The sequence below is a fragment of the Chelmon rostratus genome, chromosome 7 (assembly GCF_017976325.1).
Source record: "Chelmon rostratus isolate fCheRos1 chromosome 7, fCheRos1.pri, whole genome shotgun sequence".
NCBI lineage: Eukaryota > Metazoa > Chordata > Actinopteri > Chaetodontiformes > Chaetodontidae > Chelmon > Chelmon rostratus.
Window position 1 is genome coordinate 15,855,770 of NC_055664.1, and position 24,663 is coordinate 15,880,432.

The following is a 24,663-nucleotide window of genomic DNA, read 5'->3' on the forward strand; positions in this document are numbered from 1 at the left end:
ATGCAGATTAACTCTTTGCTAGACAGAAGCATTTAGTGAAAACATCTCTGCTGTTTTTATTTGTGGATCTGACTATTTGCTGCCTTCCCATTCACTGTATCACTTGGCAGCACATTAATTAGCTGAGATGATAAACAAAAAGGGTCTTTACATACTGTAAAGAAAACCACAAAACCTGTGAATGCAAAGCGTGGAGCCACAACTGGTACTAAATTGAACCACAAGGTGGTGCACAAAACGAGCTAATGTGCGCTTCCCCTCACATCCTCTCTCACTCAATCTCATTACAGCATCACGCTCAATGATCCCTTCTTTGGTTCCTTTTAATAACAACCTGCAATAAGGAAAAAGTCCAAACTCAAAGTCTGCGAGGTGCGTTAAACCAACACTTCACCACGACGGCGATCGACCATCCCCTTAATGAATGGACGCCTGATCTGTATCACTCACTTCAGGGGGATACTTTATCAGTGGCAGCCGTCCTGCCATCCGTCACGACTGAAACGTCCTCGGCCTGCGCCTCCAACCAATTAACAATTTGTGAGCCTTCATTGAGGTTCTGATCCGCGGTCTCCGATCACTGCTGGCCCCGCTCAGCCCGACATGCAACAATTAGGCTGCAGCGGGAGTTCACCGACGCGTTTGGCACATAAAAGCAGCAAAAATGGAGAGGGGGGAGATGTGACTGATGGGATATTTGGAGTCAGAGTCAGACAGGTTAGGACATCATTTCATTAGAGACCCTACGATGAATAATCAGTGTCTCAACTTCTGCTGCACAATGAAGGAGCCTGAAGCCTGAAATTACAAAGGCGGTTTAGTCAGTCATTGACGCAGCTTGTAGCTTCACCAGACTGGCATTAAAGCCCGTCTTTTCATATATTTAATGCATATTCTGACTTTAAAAAAACTTCATTTCCTTACCTGGTTGTATGCGTACTCCTGTTGTCCAGGTGGAAAAATAAATTCTCAGTTAGTTTGGCTCAGTTTGTGTGCGTGTGTGTCCGCTGCCTGCAGAAATACGTCGTTTTGCAAGAAACGCGTAATTGCAATATAACTCAACCCCCCCCCCCCTCCGGTGTAGTTCTCTGGAGCTTGTTCCGCGCCTCCCTCAGCCGCCGAGACTCACTGGGCAGATAGATGTGCAGATAAAATGCGTTGCCGATAAGATCAACAGCAGTCCAGTTAAATCTGATCTTTTAAGATGTCCAAATCGCTTCCTTTTCATGGGGCTTTAGCGCGCCCGCTGAGGAAAAAACATCCACATCCCAAATAGTTGGAAAAAATATCCCCCCCTCACTTTATCCCCCTAAGAAAAGCAGTCCTTTTCACGTCGGCGAAGAGTTTTATTCTCCCCCGTTTAGTCTTCGCCACTTCAAGCTGCCTTGAAAGCTGATAGGCCCGCTGAACTGGAAGGTCTGTCTATTAGGCTTATTCTAACGATGCCGGTGATGCTGCGTATCCTGCATCCCACTTACCAGAGAGGGAAGAGCGCAAAGAAGAAGAGGAGAGAAAAACAAGCAGGCAGTGATTTCGCTTTGTGCTGTGCCGCTTCAAACAAACACGCTCTGCGCGGAACACCTCCTCTACATGTTGTGTCACGGACGTGGTCCTGCACAAGGCGGCCGTGTCCTATCCACTGCGGTCCGGTGGAAAGATGCGGACCAGATTGAGGTGCAGCCGGAGTCTCGTCCCTTTCTCCTGCGCGCTCACACTCACAGTCGGAGGGGGGATTTTTTTTTTTTTTTTTTTTTTTTTTTTGGGGGGGGGTGCTTTTCCTTCCTGCACGCCGCGGCTGACCAGACGCGAAGAGGAAGACGCTCCGGACTCCTGATGCGTTCACAGCAGCGCCGAGAAGTCAAGAGCTGCGTTTTCTCAACATGTCAGAGCGGCCAGCGACGGAAAAGCTCATCTGACGTGAGAGAAAACGATCACATTAACGGGAATAAGTCCATCTTTTTTTTTTTCCTTTTTTTTTTTTTTACATGTGGCTGTATGTCATGAGGCAATTAAAATCAGCAAAGAGAGGAATGGTGTCTTTACACAAACCAAAGCACATCACTTTGATGCAACTTGCTATAAATAAATGTATTCCTTCCTGCACCTGCTGGGCAGGTTAAAATGTAAACACATCCTTTAATATCTTTAAGCCAGTCTACTGGGGATGCAGCAGCAACATTTGGAGGGCACAGGCAGAGCAGCAGCAAGGTGTTCTCCCTCCTGAACAGGTGAAAAGTGCGATACAACCCCCTGCAGAGGAGTTACTACTGACCTTATCGCCAGTCAGCAAACAGCCTACAGCCTGGGCTTGCACTTTTACATCTGTCAAGATCTGTGGGGATTTAATGGGTGAACAATAAGGTCATACTGCTGCTCTGTGTATTCCCTTTGACTGGTTGTTGGTTAAGCATCCCACCCAACACCTTTTCCTGCACTCATCAAGACTCCGGAGTGCTCATCGCTGCATTGTGCAGTGGGAGAAATGGTGTCCATGCTGCAGCTCACACATGAATCACAGGCTCAGAAGCAGTGGACTGAAATGTGTGTTTAAACACCAAGTGGTTGCAAAAGGTGAAGGTTGATGTAACTGCTTGTGGAAGTTGTGGAGGGACATCTGAGCATAATATTTTGCCCTTTCCCCCCCAGCTCATCACCCTACCCTTATTGCACCCACCAATCACATCACAAGTGTCATTACAGCAGAGGGGCTGCTGATGTACTCAAGAGCAGCCCATCCACATGCATGTTCCTCAAAAGAGAATCGTTTTGAGAATCGTGTCACATACAAAGGGATGGTGGGAAAAAGACACTGATGAATACTTTTCCATGATAGCAGAATGGGACTGTTTCCTTGTTGCATTGCTCTTGGATCGCAACTACACAAGGGCTTTATTCTTAAGAAATCATCTGCAGCAGTCAGGTATCCACAGGTGTGTTTACATTCAGCCTCAAGAACAACAGCGGAAGAATGAATTATACTGTATTATGCATAAACAGGGGAGCAGAACTGCCATATCCTGAAGTGCGCTATCACTAATGCAATCTGCACACCATACAGTCAGCTCTGTTTTGAGTAATTTATGATCCATTATTGATAAAAAATGAAATCAGCATGCTTCAAGTGGGACTCAATGAAGCGGTAGTCATCATCAACATTCCATTATATATGGCCAGAATGGAAAAGCATTGGGATATTTATGTCTAGTAATGCAGGCCCAGAGTTGATATTAATTTTTCATAAACCCCCTGGGACAAACACAAAGCTATGCTGCATATGTATTTGGCTATTTTCTATTTTCCAAACTTATTGGCTAAATCGCTGTTATTACCTTGCATATAAGGAGTTTCTCCCTGCTGGGGAAAGCAGGAAAGTCCTGTCTCACTTAATAAAAAAAAAAAAAAAGGAACACCCTCCCCAGTATTAATACAAATTATTTGGACCTTCTGTAACAAATCTCACAATCATGAAATAAATCTGTGTTCAGAAACAGCTAAAAGACCCTCCCCTGCTCTCCCAAAACTACCGTCCGTTCAGCAGAAACAAAAAAAATACATAAACCTTCCTCTTTTGATTCCCCCACCCCCAAAATCATTAAATGTAACTTGCTGGAAACTTAGCTGTTGCAAGTGTGAGTTATAGTATATTTTACAGAACAAATGGTTACATGATGATTCAATACAATGACAAATTAATTAGAAGACAAGTGAACTGAATAACAATGATGTGGATAAAATCACAAAGTATGAATTAATAAAGTCATTTTGTGCCTTGCATAGACATAAAAATGTGTGCCATAATGCGATAAAATGATTAAAACGAGTGTTTCACTGACATTGTTGGGTTGCGTATTCTGTCTCTGAGTAACACTCTGCTGACCATTGACTGTTTTTTTTATAGAAAACCTGATCCTATGATCTTTAATGAACGGGCGCCCACTCCAAAGCTTCCAATGAAATCAAAAGCTTTTTCAAAAAGTAGCTGAAAATAAGAAGGTTGGCGACTTGAACTGTAACATTTCTGAGCAAATGTCAATCAGAACATCCCTGTGTTGTCAGAGCTGATTTTAGATTTCTCTTGCTCACTTATACTGTATGGCTTCCTGTGGTGCTGCTACATTCAGACCTTCAGACTTCGTATGAATCTAACTTCTATCTTTGCCTTTTACTTTTTATGTTATCTTGTCTTTCAGCGTTAATGACTAAAAACTATGTTTGAATGACTGCTACGTAAATCTAATTTGTTACTACAGTTTCAAATGATGAAGTGTCTATGAAATTCTGCCTTATAGAGAATTAGATCTAAACAGAAAGTTCAGAGTGAAAAGACTGAAGTCAGATATGTTGAAATAAGAGTTGAATTGTTGAGTCAACACACAATACAAACACTTCAAAAACAAGTTGTTATAGCTTAAACTGTTGCTGCTTTTCCACAAGACTACACACCTGCTTAATGTATAGATACTGCCATACTGGAGGTTGATAACGTCCCCCATTGCTCCCTTGAGAAAGAACGTTTTACACAAAGTAGATTCATATGTGTAATTTTCAGAGGAAGAGTTTCGTTTCTTGCAGAGGTTTGCTCTGTTTGTTGTGTGTCATCCTGCTTTTTTTCCTCCGCCTTCAGAGGTACAGCATGTTCCTTCACACAATATTAAAAAGAACCACGTTTTAATTAAATATTTAGCTCATGTTCTCAGTGTGTTTTTTCTTTCCTTTTGTAAATATTGATAATGGGACAATGAATTACAGCTTGCCTTCTCTTTATATTTGGCCAAACACCCTGTGAAGATATTCACACCATCACACACACACACACACACACACTCCCTCCCTATCAGCAGATATGAGGAGAAGCACATGTTATTGACACAGTCAAACACTGGAGACATAAGTGCACTGTCATTTTTTCCAAAGCTCAGTGAAGTGCAGTGCTGTGGTAGATGGGCTGTCCAAATAGCCACTGAGCAGGACTGATTTGCTGCTCAGTGTTGCAGCTTAACAGTGTCTAAAATATGAATGGGCATATCTGATGTTCCATTTCAGGCCCAGTTGTACAAGTGTGCATCTCCTGATGTGAAATGGGTTGTTAATGGGGCATGGGAAAAAAATTGGCTGAATATCTGACTCGTGGAGTTGGCACATTGACAGCTGCGTCGCACTTGCTGGGACACAGTACAGCAGAGTCTATGCTTTAGTGGCTGCACTGGCGCTGTGGAACGAGTCAAGGAAGCTAGATGGAAAATCAGCTGCAGAGAAACGGATGTGTTCATGAACGTGTTGCCTGTGTCATCCCAGAGTCCGCCGCCGTCTCTCAGCCGTCTGCCATTAATAAGCGTGAACTCTGTATGCTTGATTTATGTTTGCGTGACCACGCCTGACCTGAAACAAAGCATATTTGGGCGAGAGCCAATTTGTAATTAGGCAGTGCACTGACACTGCAATAGGCATTATTGACAAAATCTTAATTCCCCGATGAGCTACAGCGATGTGTGGGCGGAGTGGATGTGGATAAGGCTGCTGATGCTAAAACGGCAGGACAAGGGTACAGTCACCTCACTAGGATAGGAAGAAGGGCGCGTGGTGCAACTCACAGCGGATGACACATTTATGCTGAAGTCAGAGAGTGGGTGCATCCCTGCTGGCTTATTGATTGAAAGAAGCTGGCAAGGTGCACTTAGAGGGAATAAAATTCACTGACAAATCAGAACATGGATTGTCAGCAATTTCCCTCATTAGCATTCAAAGCATTATTCTATTGACAGCTGTTCTGGCGTGGACTCCCTTATTCCCTTGTCAACCTGAGAGGCTCCTTTTCTATCAGACGACTGCTGTGAACCAGAATCAAAGATCACTCATCACTGTAAATCTGGTCTCCGGCTATTCTGCAGATCTGATCCTGAGAGCTAAAGGCCCTGAAAACAATTTTTGGGGGGTCGTACAGGACCACACAATTTTCTGCCAAAGTTTGAACAGGTTACTTCACATGAAAGATTTTCTATATTCTGTATTTTTCATTTTGTCTGTGCTCTTCAAATGTCTGGAGAGGGAGCTGGGAAAAAGGCGGTGTCACACATTTCTGTGCACCAATCAGGATTTAGGAATAAAATGTGATGGCAGTCGCTGGGTCGTTTGCTCATGGTGCCAGGCTGTAATTAATCAAACGTGATTAAACCACACCCATGCAATCCTGATGAGTTTTTGACTGGACAACTCTGACCGCAGCAGATTTATTAATGGACGTTTAATGTTATAGAGAAATACTTCAGATTTGAGGGTTTAGTGCTGCATAAAAGTCTTTTTGTTGCTGTTCTGTTTGCAGAAATCCACTGATGTTGTTTTTTTGATGTCTTATAAAGCTGCCCCTCTTTTTTCTTTTTTGCAAATGAATGTCAATTCATTTGCAAAAAAATGCAATATTTAGGTTCAGGATACACATTTGGGAAGCCGCTTCTAATGGTATACACTCCAGCTGCAGGAGAACTCAGAGGGTCAGTATATGAAACGGCCCATTAGAGAAGCATATTTGTCATTTTCATTATGTTATCTTGGTGTATGATTGAGGGACAATGTAGATTAAAGCCAAGCAACATGTACAGGATAGATGGCAGGTCAGGTTTCAATCAAAGCATCTTGTCAGAGTCCCCTGAGGACAGCAGACAGAGCACGTATCTGATACCACATACATAAATATACATGTAACGCCGATGCATGTCTATGCGTTCACAGAGTAAACCCTTCACCTTGACAGCTGCTTGTGTTGGAGATTGATTTACAACTTTCGGCTACGAGCGGTTCAACACCTCCGTTTCCCCTGTGAGTGGGTGCAGTTTCAGACATGGCGTGGCCGGATGGTGAATATTTATTAGCCATGAATCAGACCGCTGCTGCACCGGTGCAGCGCTGCTGTGTCAATGTGTCAGAGTGTGTGGCATGGTGGTGCTTCTACCGCCGTCCTCCAGGCTGGAGGATCGTGGCGCTTTTCATGTTGCGCCATCTAACAGGAGGACAGATCCCCGTTCTACCGCAGACTGACAGCAGGCTAATGGCTCTGGCTTCCTTCCAGTGGCCAGAGAGAGATGGAAAGACATAACATGAGGGATGACAGAAAGAGAGAGAGAGTGGGTAATAAGGAATAAAGCACCGAGGAAGCGTAGAGTGACATGAATTTGGAGTAGCAAACCAAGAACTCCTTTTCCATGTTGGTGTCACAGCGACGCCAATCCAAACGCTAACTGCGCCTGACAGTTTTCAAAACAATCATACAATTAGATGTCACCTGGATCTGAACTGCTTGTGCTACAGTGGATATGCCTCTGCGCAGAAAGGCTGCTGCTGAGCGTGATGAGTGCCTAATGGGGAAACCCAGTCTTACGTGCTTTGTTTGGACAATTTCGTCACTTGTAGCAAACCATTACCCAGGCACACAGAAGAGCTATATTGCTCTCAGCTAAGGAGAATGGGCAGTTAAGTGTTTCTCTTACTCATTCCAAGGCAACAGAAATGAGCAATGAGGACAGGTGGGAGCATTTAAGTGACAGTAATAGTTTGAGGAAAGGACTCAAATTGCTGCTTGTGAGGTTTCTGGCTGGCAAGTCGGAAGGCTGCACTTGAGTCGGAACACAAACACAAGAACTCTCAGAGCTGGTTTTTGTGCATAAGCGAGATCAAATGCAGATCTATGGGAGGATGGTGCAGCTGCTGAAGCGTCCGCGTTCCTGCTCGCCTGCTATCGCTGAAGACGCAGCACGCGCTGCCTTAGCTGCCCTTTCGGGAACAAATCACCCGTCAGCGGATGACTCACGCACGTGCATCTTTGACCCCAGATGAAGAAAGTCAGCTTGAATTTAGGAAGATTCACCTGCAGGCTAACACACACACTCGCTCAACATCCTCTCTTATCTTCATTTCCTTCAGCACGGGAGTAATCTGGTCCAGGTGTCAATCACCGGTCCTGACTTCATTAGGGGTTAAATAGGACAGATCACAATTCCTCCTCCCTCTAGAGCTGACTTTACAGTGGCAGAGTGCATTTTTGCAATCAGGCGACTGCATCACAGCTGCTGGCACACTGGGGCAATCAGTGCGCGACCTCTATAAACAAGGGGAAATGAAAGGACCATTGCAGATCAGCTATTACCTAAATAAGCTGTCTCTCAAGATCAGGTGCTCCTGCTCGGAAAGAGAAGGCTGGAGTGAAGGGTATTATTTCAACAGGTCAAAACACCTTTACTCTCGACGAAAGCCCATATGCTGTAAAAGCTGTTTTGAGAGGCAGAAGCACCTTTTATCCAATTTTCCAGGTGAAGATGTTAATGCAGGAGAGTAGAAGCCTCTCTGTGGGCCACCACTTAATAGGTGCCCTTCCCTTACTTCCCCTCTCTGCCAAACAGTGCCCTTGTGAACTAGTTCAGCGGGATTAGCGGGGCCCTTGACTGGACTCATTCTCTGCAGAACCCCTGGGTGAACTTCTGCTCCAGTAGGTCTTGAGAGACAGCTCACCTTCAGGCCTCACCAAGGATTATTAGCGTCCACTGAATTCGTGCCCTTTTCAAAAGCCAGCAGGATGCTGTCAGATGAGTTAAAGCAGACGGCAGGAGACGCTCTTGTTCCAAATGACTAGTTTAAGGCCTCCAGCCTGTGGAGAGAACAGCCACAGACGACCAAATAAAAGAGAGTAATTTCCAATTCCGGTCACGTTTTGTTGTTACTCTCTTTCTGTCTTTGCTTTAGCTTTTTTTTTTTGTCTACAAGTGGATCCCTTCCTCCCTGATGTTGACATTAGCACTGGAGCATTATTGATCAGAACTCTGCAGAAGCATGTCAGGTAGATTAAATCACCTGACCCCAGCTTGGTCTCTCAGCGTCCATTCAGGACTTTCAGACATGTATGCATTACTGCTCCCTATCTAATACGGAGATGCAGTCGGCGCTGTGAAAGCTGAGCAACGCGACGTTAGCCCTCCCTCCCGACGCGCCGCTGGGCAACAAACACACTGCTGCAACAGCTCAAATGCACCAGGCTTCTTTTCTCAATCTTGTCTTGACATGCACCATGATTAATGAATCCCCTGTAGCTTCTAAATGTTGCTTCAGTTTTTTTTAACACTGGTTTTGTTTTGAAAAACTGAGCAACATTCATGATAACAATAAATAATTTGTATTGATTTTGAAAGCTGAAATGCGATCACGGTAAGACAGAGTGAGAAGTATAAATTAGATTATGGTCACATGAAGCTCAACAAGAACACTTTTAAAACCCTCCTGCCGAATTAATTCAGCCTTGGAAATTAGATTCTGCTTCCTTGAAGAGCTTCTGCTATACCTGAAAAATATGCATTTTGCTCCCTTACATCTTCAGACGGAAGCCGTTTTTTAAATGCACTGTTTACAAATACTGTCAATGTAAAACAAACCTGTTCAGCTTCAAAGCTCATGTAAAATTCATGCTCATGCTTAAAACATAAACCGAGCCGGCGGTGGGGCCACAGCGACTCATAAGAGGACGGCATGCCGCAATCATGGATGTGGGCTTTAAAGAATACTGCAAAAGCCTGTTAATACTGTACATGCTCACCAGAACTTTAACTTGATTAAGGAAGCTATGTACACTCCATGCATGAAGGCATGACTCACACTTAGTGACTCAGGACTATAGTTGTACTGGGAGGAATTAAAACAAAAAGGGATGATGCCACACAAAGCTTTTTATACTGTCAGACTTATGCAACAATTACATAATCTTTCAGCCGTAGGTCTTCATCAGGTATGTTTTTAGTCTAATATGAGCTGTTATACTGTGCTGTGATATTTAAAACTGTGTCTGGATGTGGCATTGGCAAGTGCATAGCTTCTCATAGTATATAGTATATGTTGCTCTCCACCTGTCTGGCAGCTAAAACAGACCGATTCATGTGTCATTTTCATTTTCTTGCCAAGGCTTAGACGAGAAGATTGACACCACTCTCGCATCTGTAGGTTAATATGTAGCTGAAGCCAGCAGCTGTTTAGCTTAGCTTAGCACAAAGACTGGAAACTAAGGTAGGTAACGCTGGAGGCGGGGCTGGTGCAGTTCAATAAATGTGTTCAGAGAAGGGCAACCAAACAAAAACTTACGGGAGGGAGACGCTGGTGAGGATCAGAACCAAAGCAACGAGTCCAGAAACCAAAGACAAAATCCAACGGAAAGGGATGAGGCGTGAAAAATCCAAAAACAAGCAAGGGCCAGAGGACAAACAAAGCAACTGGCCAAACACACAGGTAATCCAGGGACACGCTCACAAACAGACTGAAAATCTTGACATGTAGAAGGGACAAACTGGCAAAGATTAAGGGAAACACTCAGACTTAAATACACTGGGGAGGGAGAACTAATGAGACACAGGTGAAAACAATCAGACAACAGGACAACACAGGTGGGAAAACACAGGAAGTAAAGCAAAGGATGACACATGAGGTAGATTTTCAACATAAAACAGGAAGCAACAAAACCAAACACCGCCGGAGGATGAGTTTAATAGAGGTGGGGAGAGAAGAGAAGCCCATTTTTAAAAAAATACAAATATCAGTAAACACCTCTGTTAAATACCACACTCAAATAAAAACAAGCAAACTATTATTAGTACTCACAGCTGTCAAGATAGCATGTTGGTATTGGGAAGTTTTGGCTGCACTTTCTCTGCCATGGTTGCGTGACTAGCACGCTGTGGCTTTAGCGATATATGCCCATACTTGTGGAAGGTCATGAGCACTTGGGCAGAGTGCGCCCAGGTAGGCAGGTAGACAGGTAGACGGATAGGTAGGCTGAAACGATTGGATGGGCTTATTACAGATCTGTGATGGCCTCAGATACTAGATTTTTTTTTGGTTTGTTTAGTCAGAGCAGACTTTCAACAACTCTAACAAAAAACACAACTATTTCGCCCAGTCTTTATGCTAAGCTAAGCTAACTGGCTGCTCTCTTCAGTTGCATATCGACCAAACTGTCCTTAAAGTGGTACAGATTCTCTCATTTACTCTAAGTCTCTGCAAGAAAACGAATAAATGTTGAACTATTCCTTTAATAGTTAAGTGAAGGATGTATGCTACCGTGTTGTGCTCACTAGAATCACTCCTCTCCTTTTATCTCTTGATCATGGCAGTCATATATTAAGGATGACAAATGACAAATCAACGTCTGCTCTCGACCACGTCCGGCATCAGGAGCGGCGACCGTCACATCCTGTGGCGGAGGCTTCATCACGTGCCCGCAGGACAACACGAAGCCACATGTCTCTCAACCCACTTAAGCCTTAAACATCTCGCTTTGTTTTCATTTGTGATTCCTCTCTGTTTGCGCGGCACTGGAAACAAAAGTAGACACCCACCCTCTGCCCAACCAGCCTGGCAGGACAGAAGCTGGAGCCGTGCACCTTGGCAGCAGCGGTCACCGACATCAGCAGGTGCTCGCCTGCCAAAGGTACCATTGATTTCTGCTGCGGCTCTGAGCCCCGTTAAGCCCCGTCCCAGGTCACATCTCAACGCCTGTGCTCTCTCTGGTTTCTCTTTCGCAGCAGACTGAACCGGGGGAGCCCCGTGCCAGCTGGCCTGCCCGAAGCTTTTTACCCAGATACTCCATCAAAGTGCAGTGTGGTAATTAGACAGGGTTAACGCCAAGCCGCGCCACAGGTGTCTATTTATTAGCTCCTGAATAGGCTCAGGTATTCTTTTTGTTGACTGGCGTACATGACTCTGTGCTCTTTCAGCGGCACATATTTTAGCATATTCCTCTCATTTGGAGGAGTCAGTTCATTCATCTCTCAGCATCGGCTTAACACATCCTCTCCGCGTCTCTCCCCGGCTCATTGTTGTGCTTGGGACAGTGATTACTCCAGAGAGGCTATGGATTAATCAGACTGTGGAGAGCGCATTGATCTTCAGTCCAATCCATCTGGTATTGGCTTCTGCTCGATGGAGGGGGAGAAGTGCAGCATGGAAATCAATCCCATGAGGTCAGGGGTTGCTGTTTGGGAAACAGGTTATAATTGAGGTAACCCTGTTACAAGGAACCATCAAATGTCCCTGATTGAGTATGACATGCATTTTACAGTACAGACAGATGGTTTTTATTCATAATCTTGATAGGCATGCTAAAAACTCTTCTTAAATGTAAACATTTACAAAGAAAAATAAATATTTGAAAGCCTGCAGAAGGGAGAAAAACTCATTTTTCTAGCCTGACAAACAGCTACAAACACCGTCCCTGCCTCCTTTCCAAAAAAGAGGAAAGCCACAGCCATAAATCACCATCTGAATAGCTGATTTACTTTAATTCAACTTAAACTTTTTAGGAGCAGTCCATTTTATTTTCTCCTTTATTTATTTCCTCCATGGTTTGAAATATAATAGCCTGTGATGAGCACCACACAACCAGACAGTGATTTATTGCGAAGGAAAACAACCCCACTGTGACTGCCTGAAAAGCTACGCGCAACGACTGGAGGATACAACTAATTATTTTGTTGACTGATCTAAAGCTTGACCTCACACAATCCCGCTGATCACACTGAGCGATTGGCCGAGGACTGGTGAGAAGCAGCAGCTCGGGATGGATGCAGCGTGGGTGCGTCCCACTGCAAACAGGGATGAATATTGATGAACGGCGCCCTCCACCAAACCCATAAAACCAAGCACGCTGAGGGGAGAATGAGGCCCATTCTGTGCATGATTTGCTGAGCGAAGTCAAGTTTTAACACAGGTGGTGGTGGTGGCACTGAATGCTTCTCTGTGTGACAACACCAGCTGTAGCAAGCGGTCATGCAGCAACAATGGAGCTGGATTCAGTTCTGTACAGTGACGCATGATGAATGGTGGCTGCAGAAGGAAAAGCAGGTGTTTAAATATGTGAGTCCTGAAACATCAGAATGGTAATAGATGCACTTGTAGATGCATTAGCATATTGATGAGAAACTCTTTTGTCACAGAAAAATGCATATGTGTGTGTGTGTGTGTGAGACAGAGAGAGAGAACTTCAGTTACATGCACTGGTGTTCAGAGTTTGACGATTACGAAGCTGTCTCAGGAGATGTCGGTTGAAAAAGGCCAGATTCTCCGGGAAATTCTCCTTGTTTGTTTCCTGTCATAGGTGAGTTATTTAGTCAAGCATCCTTATCTTGGGTCTAAGCCCCATGGCAACAACCAAAAAATGATGCGCTCCACCACGATCATCCGCAACGGTTCTTTGTGGTGCGCAGCATCGAGTAAACACATCAAATCCTCAACTTGATTTTTCCACCTTGTATCCAAAAATATATGCAAATCAGTATCCGCAAACATGTGGGTGAATGTTTTCTGCTCTGTTTTTGTACTATATTTAAAGGATGACACCACTTGAAGGGCCTGGTGGGTGAAAATGGTGAAAAAGAAATCAGCAATAACAATGCAATTCTTTGCCTTTTAGTTGCACACAGGACCAATCTCAAGTTCCTCCGTAAGGAATCGCTCTGGTATCTGAGCGCACAGCACTGCTGCACGGCTCGGGGGGGAGGAGGGGGCAGGCTCGTCTCATCGGGGCTTGACATGGACTGCCCTCCTGGAAAGGCTCTGTTGTGACTGGCACCTCTCTCCTCTTTGTCTTCGCCACTCCAATTAGCTCGGTGACAGCTGCATGTGGAGGGACGAGACAATCAATTACCATCCCCTCTCTTCTCCCTCTGTCCTCTCCACATCGTCCCTGTGTCTTTATCGCACTTTGTCCCTCGCCCCTTCCTTTCTATCACTCTTAATGCAACACCTTTCTTTCTTTTCTTTCTTCTTTTTTTTTTAACCATTTCCCCATTCATACCTTGTCTGGCTTCTCTATGTGTTCTTATAACACATCCCCTCTCTCTCTCTCCTTATCCCTCTCCTCCCTGTGTTTCACTGCAGCATGCCTACAGTCAGGGTGACGGAGAGAGAAACAGAGGGAACATGTCATTCAGACCGGGAGGCATCCTCCTGCTTCCCTCTCAAGACACACCGAGCAGAATCACTGCTAGGCATAACCCTGATCTGACTCCACTACCAGGCTTCAGGTAGCTGCAAACCCCGACAAAGCCACAATAAAAGCTGCACAGTGCTCCGTGGGATCCTGTTGACCACAGCTATGTCTCATTAAAGAGGCAAACATGATGCACTTCTTAGTCATTCTTCATCTTAGTCATTTATTTGTCAGCTGCTGGAGTCAAATGTATGTGGAAAATCAATAGGCACCCTGGGTTATTTAAAACACTGATGTCACTGCAGGTTTCAGGGTGGGTCTTCTTGACTTGATGTTTAATGGTGGAAGTTTGCCACCTGCTGGTAATGATCCTCACCTTCTCCGCTGTCCTTGATCAAACCTCTCTGATGGCTCCTTTAAAAATACTCGCCACCCCCCTGACATTTAGTGCTGCCAAATGTCTACAAAAAGCATTTCGCTCTGTTAAGGGCAAAAGGAAACTCTTGACATCTGACAAAGGGGATCAAATTAAATTGCTCCAGAATGTCTTTGTAGTCCAAATTTCCAACCCTGTGTTGAATTTTGAAATGGCTTCAGGCGAAAACACGCTTAACATTTCATGCAGCGTTCACTTTTGGTTACTCACAGACAAGAGGTCATCTTTCAAATGTCCAAAGTTCAAGCCCTGAATCCACGAACAATGCACTGAATCCCTGCCAGCTGCACTGCAGAGGGGGAAACTCACATTACTGTCTGTCACAATACTCCTGCACATGATTAAAAAGCTCCTGTAGTTCATTCGCTTACGCAGCATCTCTTTATGGAAGTGGAATCAAATTTCCAGTGATTCAACAAAAATGTGTACCACCCTCCCTTTGTTATATGCTCAAATGGCAATTTCAGCCAATTCCTATATCATGATATTACTTTTAATTTAGTTGAGTCAACTGTCTTTGAAAAACAAGGAAGTAAAAGCAAGGACTGAAGAAACGTTGCTGAAACCACCTTAAAGACGTAAAGGAAACTTGTAACATGTTAAAACCCCTTAAATATAGATGTTTCCCTCACAAGTTAACGCTGGTGGAGACCAAAACAGAGCTAAAAGGAGACTCCAAATAAACCATAAAGTTGCTCCATGTGTGCTGAATGTGTAAATCGGCGACTGTTTGTTAACATGGTCGGTGATAGTTGTGTCCTCAGCTTGTTTCCCAACGCTTCCAAATCCCTTATCGCAGGCTTCAATAGAAAGTGTTTAGTCAAGTTTGGTAATTATTTTGTCATTTTTAGCTCAATTTATAAATCAGGACTCTAAAAAGTGATACTGGGAAATATTTAAATTCACAGGAACATGGAGAATAACATGAAATCTCATTAAACACAAGATGAGAGACTAACATCTGACAGACGCACACTATCTGATACACAGGATGTCAGTGTAAGCAGTATGGATCTGGTATGACCAGTGGACACACTAGGTTTAAATATACTGATCAATGATTCCCCTCAACCTGAACTATAATCCAAACAAGAGGAAAAATGGGATGAGTCACCTACAGTTATGGCCTGATGTCTTGGTTATTTAATGTTTATGGATTAATAGCATAACTGAACATTTATTTTGTCACTTTGATAAGAATGGAGTCGTTTTAACAACGAGCTGTGTAACAATTCAAGGATAAGCTATTCTTTTTTTAAAGACACTCGGTCCATCCATCATGGCTAATGCTCGGGTGTCCTTGATCTTTCTCATTCTACTTATAATGTGAAAAAATGGCCCTCAATCATTTCTCCATTACTGAAACTGTCATTCAATAAATGCTGTACAGGTAAAATGTTTTACAGACCATCAGTGACCATCAGTGTAGCGACATGAGCGGAGTCACATACGAAATACTGGTATACATAAAAACTTTAGGAGGAAAAAAAAACAGACAAAGTTATCCTTTTTGAATGTGTCATGGCACCATTTATTTATTAAAGTTATGCATAACCTTCCAACTTGATCATTGTACAGTATATGTTGAACTTCATGACATTATTAGAATATCAGGCAGTCAGATCAGCATCGCCAACAGTAGCAGAAAGAAGCAGCAGTTCTGTCAGGAGCTGATACAGAGAGAGCATGACCGCTCCTTGTAGAAGAGGGGGGACGGGGCAAGATACCCAACAGCAGATGAGGAAGCATGACATATAGAGTGTGGGAGGGAGGGGGGATAAATAAGCATGAAAACCACTGGGCTGTGAGGAAAAGGAGAAGGATGACACCCATAAGTGTTCACAGGGAAAAGAAGGGGGCGAATCACACGCAAAGGAGAAGAGGAGCAGACGAGAGGCAAAATATCCCTCACGGTGAGGAGGAGGAAGGAGGCAGCACAGAAATGCAACAGGACCAGATCAGAGCCGTCGGACTCTTCATTCTAGTTAACACCACACCTAGAATTTATCTGAAATTCTAGACTTTAACACAAGTTTGTAACAATGGGATCTATCCATCACCAGTGCAACTCTGGCCTCTATCAGTCTGAATATATTCCTGCCATTTCATCAGGGTACGCTAGGCTAGTGTGCCTGTATGCTAGCGTGCACTCAACACTCACACTAACCCTGTATGACTGAAGCAGGAAAAAGCAGCCAAAAAGGTAACACCATGGCCAAAAGCATGCAAGCAATGTGGGAAACACTTAAAAAAAAAAAAAAAGAAAAAGAAAAAGAAAGAAAATAAATACATCTTGGGATAAAAAAAATCTTAATACATTATCTTAAAATTTTCCTTTTCTTGTTTTGTGTTTCATATATATATATTCTAAACACACATCTTTGTACATTTTGGTATAAGTTCTCTTTCTTGCAGGGAGTTCCGGGGAGAATGGGTGTTAGATAGTAGAGGGGGTGAAGCTTGGGGGCAATCCCACTTCCCTGATTGCCTTGTGCTGATGGAGGGGGGACGCAGCATCGACAAAGATGACTCCTCCCTTCAAATGTTTCCGCTCACACTCAGTCTCTCATTTTCTGTGGCAACCGTGGGCGACGGCGATGGAAAAAAAAAGGGGGCTCAGCAGTGAGAGGACAAGCTTATAAGATGTCCAGAAAGTCCAGGACACAAGAAGTAGGAACAGACTACAAGTCGGTACTTCCTCTTTGGGACCAGAGCCAAAAGCTGAGGCACGGACTTCCACTATCTCTTATCTGGGGAAGAAAATTGAGATGTATCATCAGAAAAAGGACAGATACAGGAAGTGATTCATACATTAAAATCTAGTCATTCATATGCTGATACTGAGCATGAATTGAGATACCTTTGTTTCCATCCATGTCTGCAGCTGACCTCTCTGGCCTTTGGCGTATAAGATTATTGTACTTGGCCTCAACCTCCTGCAACAGAAACAACCAATCCACTGTCAGATCCGGATAGAAAAGTGGCCGCAACATGTACATTTGGTAGTTTTAAAGGAATGTGTGTTGGTAAGTGCTTGACTTAATTACCTTCAGATAGTTGAGGTTGGCCTGAAGGTTTCTAAGGTGAGACAACACCTGTCTGCTAAAAGAGGAGAGGCTGCCGGCCTGTGACGTTGAAGAAAACCTCAAGTTGATGCCAGAATCGGCAGCACAGCCTTGTGAGGCGCGCAGCTGCTTCCCTGTGGTTGACGCCAAGATGTCATCATCTGTGCTGCTCTCTCCTGGGCCACCATAACCCTCCAGGACTAAATATCCTGCTGAGAGAATCAAAAGGAGCAATTTAGTATCCTAACATCGGGTTCAGAGACAATGATCACTGAGTAAGTTGCACTTTACAGTAAATACTTAACTATTAAGTACGATCTATTTAAACCTCCAGTGTAATGAATAATGACAAATCAATTGTTCAAACTGTGCAGGCTCACCATAATCTTCAGGTGAATCAAAGAAGCCCGTGTCCCCAGAGCCCAGGTCCTGAGTCGGGTCCTCTGTCTGGGAGCTGTTCTTCTCTGAGCCATTGTGGACCATCACTCGTGAGCGGCTGTCTACCGGGGTCCGCAGAGAGGTGGTCCTGAGGAGACGGGCCCCCGTAGTCCGTTTGGTTTGCTCTGCAGCCTCCTGGGACATCAGCTGGGTCACCAACACCTGTTTTAATGCTGCCACTGAGGGACGGGTGAGGGGTGAGGGTTAATGATTAAAAAAAAAACAACACATTTTCTACCTTATACCTTTCTGTGTACGGCTATTTAATTAACTGCATACGCAGCATTTGGAGTTATCAGTTCAGTGTGCTTACATGTTTTCAGTGCTTCATCTGCTCTGGAGGGAAACATGTTGAACGAGTCTCCGTCTTTGCCATCTTCAGTCACTTGGTAAGAAAGCTCTGGGTCTACAAAACCTTCCTCCTCCTCCTCTTCCTCTGCCTTTTCCCCCTCAAATGGATTACTGCCTGGTAGAGAAGTCTGCATCACGCCTCTAGAGGCTGGACTGCTCTCTTTATCTGAGGAGGATTTTCCACACAGTTAGCATACTTAAAATAATCCGGAAGAAAAACTGAAGAAAGGAGCGGCTCCAGTTACCTGTGGACTGGGTGCTGCCGGTGGACGTGCGGTCCGGGTCTCTGCTCAGCCTGGAAACACCTGCTGTAATGATCTCCACGCCGTCTCTCTCCCCACTAGCGCACAAGCAACATCTTACATCAATAACAAGCTCAATCCCAGAGAACCATCTGATCTGATCGAATTATAAAGATGACAAAGCAACATACTCAGTCTGAGGTAATGGTATGACGCTGTGCGGTTTGACTTTCATGGCATCAGCTTTCTGGGTGATTAGACGCTGCCACCTTGAGCAAGGAAAAACAAAACAAAAGAGCCATTACCTTCACAAGTTTAACACCTGCAGCTATAAAAGTGTTATTAATCAATGAAACGGTCTGTGGACTTGCGTTCTCTGATCTGAGACTGTGGGCGCCATCAGCTCATAGATCTGGGCTCCGTTGTCTGACATGGACAGGACGAAGAAGGACTTGTTGTCTGGCAGGAGAGAGAGTGGACAGTCAGTTCGGGGTGAAATCAACCACAATTCTACCCTACAAGCAGGAAGCCTGTTACTTTCTTCTAGGTTGTATGCCTGGATTGTATCGTGTGGGGTTGTTTTGTGCTTTAATGTTGCTGATATGATCCTGGTTTATCAAATTACTGTTGTGCCATTTTTGTAAAAAGCAGCAGAGATTATGTGCTAACTGACCTGTGGCCACAGAGCGCACCAGCACAGTGTTGAGCTTGATAATGGGGCTGAAGATATGTTTGGTATCCGCGGTGCCTGCCAGGTTTTTACTGTGACACTTCAGGATCAGACGCTCGTCTTGTTTCTGCAGCAGAACGAGGATGTCCTCCAGGAGGAGTGTGTACAGCTCTGAAAGGAGACGGAGGATATTTGTATTCACTGTCAAAGCTGAGCGGTGGGGCCGCTGGAGTTTTTGGAAGCAATATCAAAGCTTAACAACAATCAAACTCTTGTAACATGCTGATTACAAACCAATAGTCTTGTCCTTGTTCACTTTCCATGACAGTGGTCCCTCATGCACCATCGTTCTCTTTGTTAGATCCAAGTTCTGATGGAGGTAGAACAGGGAAATACATTGGAGCTGATAGAGTAGCAGAGCCATTTCCACACAGCACTACCTTTCTACCTAGCAGTTATTTCAAACAGCGTACATGGGTGTACGACAAGTGAGTGTGCTTTAACTGGAGCTAAAAGGGTCGTGTGGATAACTCACCTTTAGCTCCAGGATCATGGGGTTGTCAGTCTGCTTTAGAGAGGAGAGGTCCAACCTTCTCTGATAGTCCTCCAACCTCTAAAAGAGAGAAGCAGCGACAGAGGAAAGGGGATAAGTAAGCGCTCTTTGAAAAGAATCCACTGCCTGGGGAGCAGAGCAGGTAGAAAAAACAAATTGTGGTGGAACAGGAAATAAAGAGGAAGGACTTAAGATGAGACTGGAAGGGAGGAAGAGAAAAGTCTCTGGGATGGTGGAAAATGGAAAGGAGATTCTATAGAGCATCACACCTGCTTGTCCTCAGATTGCTTTACAGCCTGGTCGACGTGATTGAGGATCTTTCTGCAGCAGTCTCCTGCCTGCTTCACTTTGTCCTTCTCCACCGCGTTGTCTGAAAGATATTATGTCATCAAATAAGAAGCAAGGCCTCCTTAGTTCTGCAGGGGGCTGTCCAGGAAATTGATATTTCCTCTGTCCATTAACACACCATCGTTCTCAAAAATTATGATAAAGCAGGGGGGCATTATGATCCCATAATAGCTGGTTATACTTTATCGTTAGTGCGTTCTTCTCTGTGTGAGACCCAAGCCCCAGCCAAGACTAAAATGATGGACCAAATAATGGGTGAGACATTTTCCCGAAATGCGCACTACCGCTCCAGGACCATTAAAATGATAATCTCTCCATTTGTCTCTGTAATTCACTAATGGTTGGCATGATGCCACAAAGAGCCTTGCTTAAGACTTCATTTGGCTCATTTCGATCCACTTTCTTCTATCACAAGACTTGATTTCCATTTTTATCTATTGTAATTTATTACATTCAGATTATAAAATGCAAACGAGGTTTTATTTCTGCATTGCATGTTTCCATGGTTAACCGCAATGTGAGTAAATTAATTTCCATACTGAATGAATTGCCTTTTAGGACTGAATTGATTTGAGGATCACAGGAGAGAAAGGCTGTATACAATAACTGAACTCTACAAATGAAGGTCACATGCAGAAGTGTTGCACCATAGCAGCCACGCTTCAAACAAAAATTAATTTCCTCTCTAGATGACAGTGACAACCATCAGACCAGATATGCGCCCTTAATAATACAGCACAGCTCTACAGGTATCCAGCAAGCGTGATAAACTGGACCGCAGACAAAAAAAAGTAGCACTAGTCAAGTAAGGACAGAATAAAACAGTATCCAATAGTGACAAGAATAAGCACAAGAGTGGTTTGAAACTGTCATTTTTAAAAGTAGATCAAACTTTCTCTCCCTGTGACAGAGTCAGTGATTGAGTAAGTATTTGTGACAGAGCGGAACAGACTTGGAATTTGAATAAGGCAGCAGGAGAGGGATCAGTTTTTGCACCTGTGTGAACCGTAAATGGTTTGTTTGAATGCACAAACCTGCTCTGTGGCTCCCCTCGCAGGCATGTTGACATTATTGCGGTTTCATGAGTGCCCAAAGCCGAAGCAAAGTCGTCACTGTCTGCTTTGATTGTATCAAGGTCATGCCCACTATATCCTGTTATAAAGCTGCACCATTTAGTCTTTCACCAGAAAACTTATCGTTAAGAATTTGATAATCGACAGTAATTTTTCGGCAAAAATGCCCACATTTCACTGCTTTGGGACTCCGGGAACTTGATGAGGATTTTCTGATATAACTGCACAAACGATTAATGGATTAATCAAGAAAATAATAGGTACACTAATCAAAAATGAAAATAATTGTTGGCTATTCTATTATCATTCAATATAATTAACATCTCCTTGCCAGCAGGGTTGCAGCAGTGTACTACGGTATGAAAATGGATGGTTATCATTTCATGTACATTTGATTGTCTTTGTACTTAATTTACCTGTAATACAGTTATTTAAAAAATATTTTAGTTCATGTCTAGTCTCATGTTGGTCAGGAAGTAATATTTTGTGAAATTATAATGAAGTGTTTGTTCCCAAAAAACCCTTCTGTTATCATTGGTTTCACTGCATGAAATATAGGATTTTTCTCCTTCGTCAAGGGTCATTATAACTGATACTAATAATAATAACAGTCTAATACTGTATACAGCAAAATTTCCTGACACTTACCATAACATTACAATCTCATACCATTGCGACCCTACATTGTTAGTTCATTCAAACATCTTGTTTTGAATCATGGTTATATCTGAGACCATGCACACAGTTTATGCACTGAAACAACCCAGTGCACATAAGCTGATTATGACATGAACAAAACACTGCAAACTGTTGTGAAGTAGCTCGACTGACAAGGCAACACTACAGCACCTGTGTACTTTGCGATGTTCTCTAGTAGGAGTGGGTACTTGGTGAGCCGCTGCATCTCTACAGGAATGATGTCCTTCAGCTGGAGTCGGCGACACAGTCTGTTACTTTCTGCCTCCTGAAAAGCCAGTTAAAAATTAGAGGTTGGGTGTGCGTCAGACAGCCAAAGCACATCTTACAACCAGTATAAATGGTGGTGAGACATCCATTCAGTAATTTTCAAACAAAAGTAATCTCTGCTGTCATCATCCGTCAGTACCTGGATGAACGAAGCAAACCGCGAGTCCTTCTTCTGCTTGGTCTTGATGATCTCCAGAGCAAAGGGCTGGTTACTGCAGAACGTCCCTACCGCCTGCTTGATCTTCTCCTCCTCTCCACCGCTGAACTGTTAGTACCCAACCCAACCCAGGACAGAGCAGAGGCGTACAGAAACGGTGATCAGTCACTTAGTCAATCTGGGTCAGGGGTAGTTGCCATGGAAATGTCTAGCATTTAACCACTACATTCCCAGAAGGGGGTCAGGCTTAAGTCCTCGTAGCAGAGGCAGCTTAAGTTTAAATGTAGACTAGAGCAATACCCGGACCCTCAGGGGACTGCTCACCCTACTTATCCCCCATAGAGACATTTAAGACAAGGCTGCCAGCTGATATGTGGCTACTTCACATCTAATGCATCACACATGATATCAAGATGCAGCGATGTCAGCCAAATCTAGGGCACAGTCTGACATAACCATTTACAGTGAGACTTCCATTTGACTTGCTTCCTTCCACTGAGATTAGATTCCTTTTAACTGAGGAGGGCAGAGTTGCTCTTTTGTGCCATGTTTAAGGCTTTGTCTTCAGGATTTTGTCTTAGGAATTAAGGATTTGATGTCAAGTGTGCAGAAAAATCATATATAAACTGTACATAACCATTTTCATGTATATGCCATGTCAAAATGAGCAGTGAGACTGAAGGAAACACGCAAGCATCAACTGATGGGTTTTTTTGTCGCCATAAAGCAATTTCGGCAAACAGTTCAATTTCTTTGTGCACAATATGTTCTTTTCTTGCCACATCAGTCATCTTGAAATGTATTCAGTATAAGAAAATGTTTGAAAGAGGAAATACAATTTCAGCCTGAGAATTGTACTCACCCAGGAGAGCAAGTCGTCTCCTATCTGATCAATTACTGAAGACTCATTTCTCTTCCGAACGGCTGCCATTTGCTCGAGTATTGAAACTGAAATTCAAAGGAGAGGCGGCAATGGACAGTCAGTGAGTGTGTGTGTGTGTGTGTGTGTGTGTGTGTAAGATAACAAAGATGAAGAACACAACATGAAAATGTGAGGGTACTGTGTGTATGCACAGTTTAAGTTCCATGTTTTATCACTGTGTTCTAGTTTAACTTTAAACTTTTTTTTTTTACTGTGACTTAATGGTTCAACTTCAAGTTTCAGAGCAGTTATGCACAGATAATAATTGTGTCTGTTTGTACCATGCAGCTGTAGAATCTCCTCCAGGTTGGTGAAGATGTTCTTGATGTCAGCAGGAGGCAGGATGGTCTCTTTGGAGAGCTTCTGGTAGAAGACGTGGTCCAAAACTCTCAACATCCGGACGTGTGCACGCTCTGTGTAGAACAGCTCTGCAGACACAACGCAAGATGTTAATAACGCAAGGTGGCAGACAAATTTTGCAGCTTAACATGATTGCACATTTCACTGCAACAAGGGTGGGATCAGGATATTGTTGGAACAGTGGAAAGGCAGACCAGCGCATTTCTAAGTGCTTTCCAAAGGCAAATGGACTGGCTTGTGGTTCTAGAAGATGTTTCGCCCAGTTTCTTCTAGAACCACAAGCCAGTCCAGTGGCCTTTGGAAAGCACTTAGAGGGACCATGATCTGGATGAATGAGAATCTTTACAGACACAAACAAAGGCAGTTTTGCTGAATTTTATTTTGTTTCTGTCGAGTGTGAATGAAGTGCGTTTTTACGATGAGTTAACAAGGCAGTTAAGCTCCCCTTAATTCAGTAAAACAGGGGAACTTGAATTTAGAAGGTGTATGGTTGTAGTAAGGTTAAGGAACATATTTTGGCATTTTGTGAGTTTGTTTGGTTTATTTATTGGACTTAAAAAAGCTAAAGGAGCTTGTGAAACGTCGCAAACTCGCTGCTCGTATACATCTCGGACAATCACCTCTTTAGGTACAAAGCGGTATTACGAGACAGGAGTGGCTGGGGGTAGCTGGTTAGCATGCTAACTCTGTAAAAGATACACGATACAGATAGACGTCTTTGACATTAGAACCTTAGAACGTCTTTTGGAATGTTTTAAACTGAAATTATTACATACATATTACACATTATACCTCTAACAGATTGTCATATTATGTGAAGTGGTAAGCCATGACCTCACCGTTGATGACTTCCTGTCTCTTGATTTCCTGAGGCCTGAGACCCGCTAGGACCTCTCGCCCCACCAGCTGCTGCCAGTATGGGGGGTCATGGTCAGAGTCTGTTCCCTGGTCGTCCTCACTCTGGACATCCCCAGCACCCAGTCCCTCAAGCCTAGGGCAAGCAAGAAAGTTAGCTTTTCACCTGGCTGATAAAGATTCACCACTTATTTTTTAGATGGATTTATGTTAAAAATCAAAATAAGCTGGTATCCTCACCTTCTTATAGCCTTTGGTGTTCCCTCGTGAGCT

General features: G+C 43.8%; 1 protein-coding gene across 4 annotated transcripts in view; it reads right to left on the minus strand.

Moving 5' to 3' along the window:
* Positions 1–15,907: 15,907 nt before the first annotated feature.
* arhgef12a (Rho guanine nucleotide exchange factor (GEF) 12a) overlaps positions 15,908–24,663 on the minus strand; it is a 38,722-nt gene continuing 29,966 nt past the window's right edge. For 3 of the 4 annotated variants that reach the window (XM_041940338.1, XM_041940339.1, XM_041940341.1), the window contains 18 exons: positions 24,631–24,663; positions 24,375–24,526; positions 23,457–23,603; positions 23,116–23,201; positions 22,236–22,361; positions 21,980–22,094; positions 19,979–20,079; positions 19,692–19,769; positions 19,451–19,526; positions 19,160–19,327; positions 18,858–18,945; positions 18,678–18,755; positions 18,490–18,584; positions 18,207–18,410; positions 17,836–18,072; positions 17,438–17,667; positions 17,251–17,326; positions 15,908–17,140 (listed from right to left, as the gene is read on the minus strand). In XM_041940338.1, the coding sequence (XP_041796272.1) occupies positions 17,130–17,140; positions 17,251–17,326; positions 17,438–17,667; positions 17,836–18,072; positions 18,207–18,410; positions 18,490–18,584; positions 18,678–18,755; positions 18,858–18,945; positions 19,160–19,327; positions 19,451–19,526; positions 19,692–19,769; positions 19,979–20,079; positions 21,980–22,094; positions 22,236–22,361; positions 23,116–23,201; positions 23,457–23,603; positions 24,375–24,526; positions 24,631–24,663 (2,101 nt within the window). In that variant the 3' untranslated portion in view covers positions 15,908–17,129. The remainder of the gene's footprint in view (positions 17,141–17,250; positions 17,327–17,437; positions 17,668–17,835; positions 18,073–18,206; positions 18,411–18,489; positions 18,585–18,677; positions 18,756–18,857; positions 18,946–19,159; positions 19,328–19,450; positions 19,527–19,691; positions 19,770–19,978; positions 20,080–21,979; positions 22,095–22,235; positions 22,362–23,115; positions 23,202–23,456; positions 23,604–24,374; positions 24,527–24,630) is intronic. The other variant, XM_041940340.1, reaches the window with a different exon arrangement.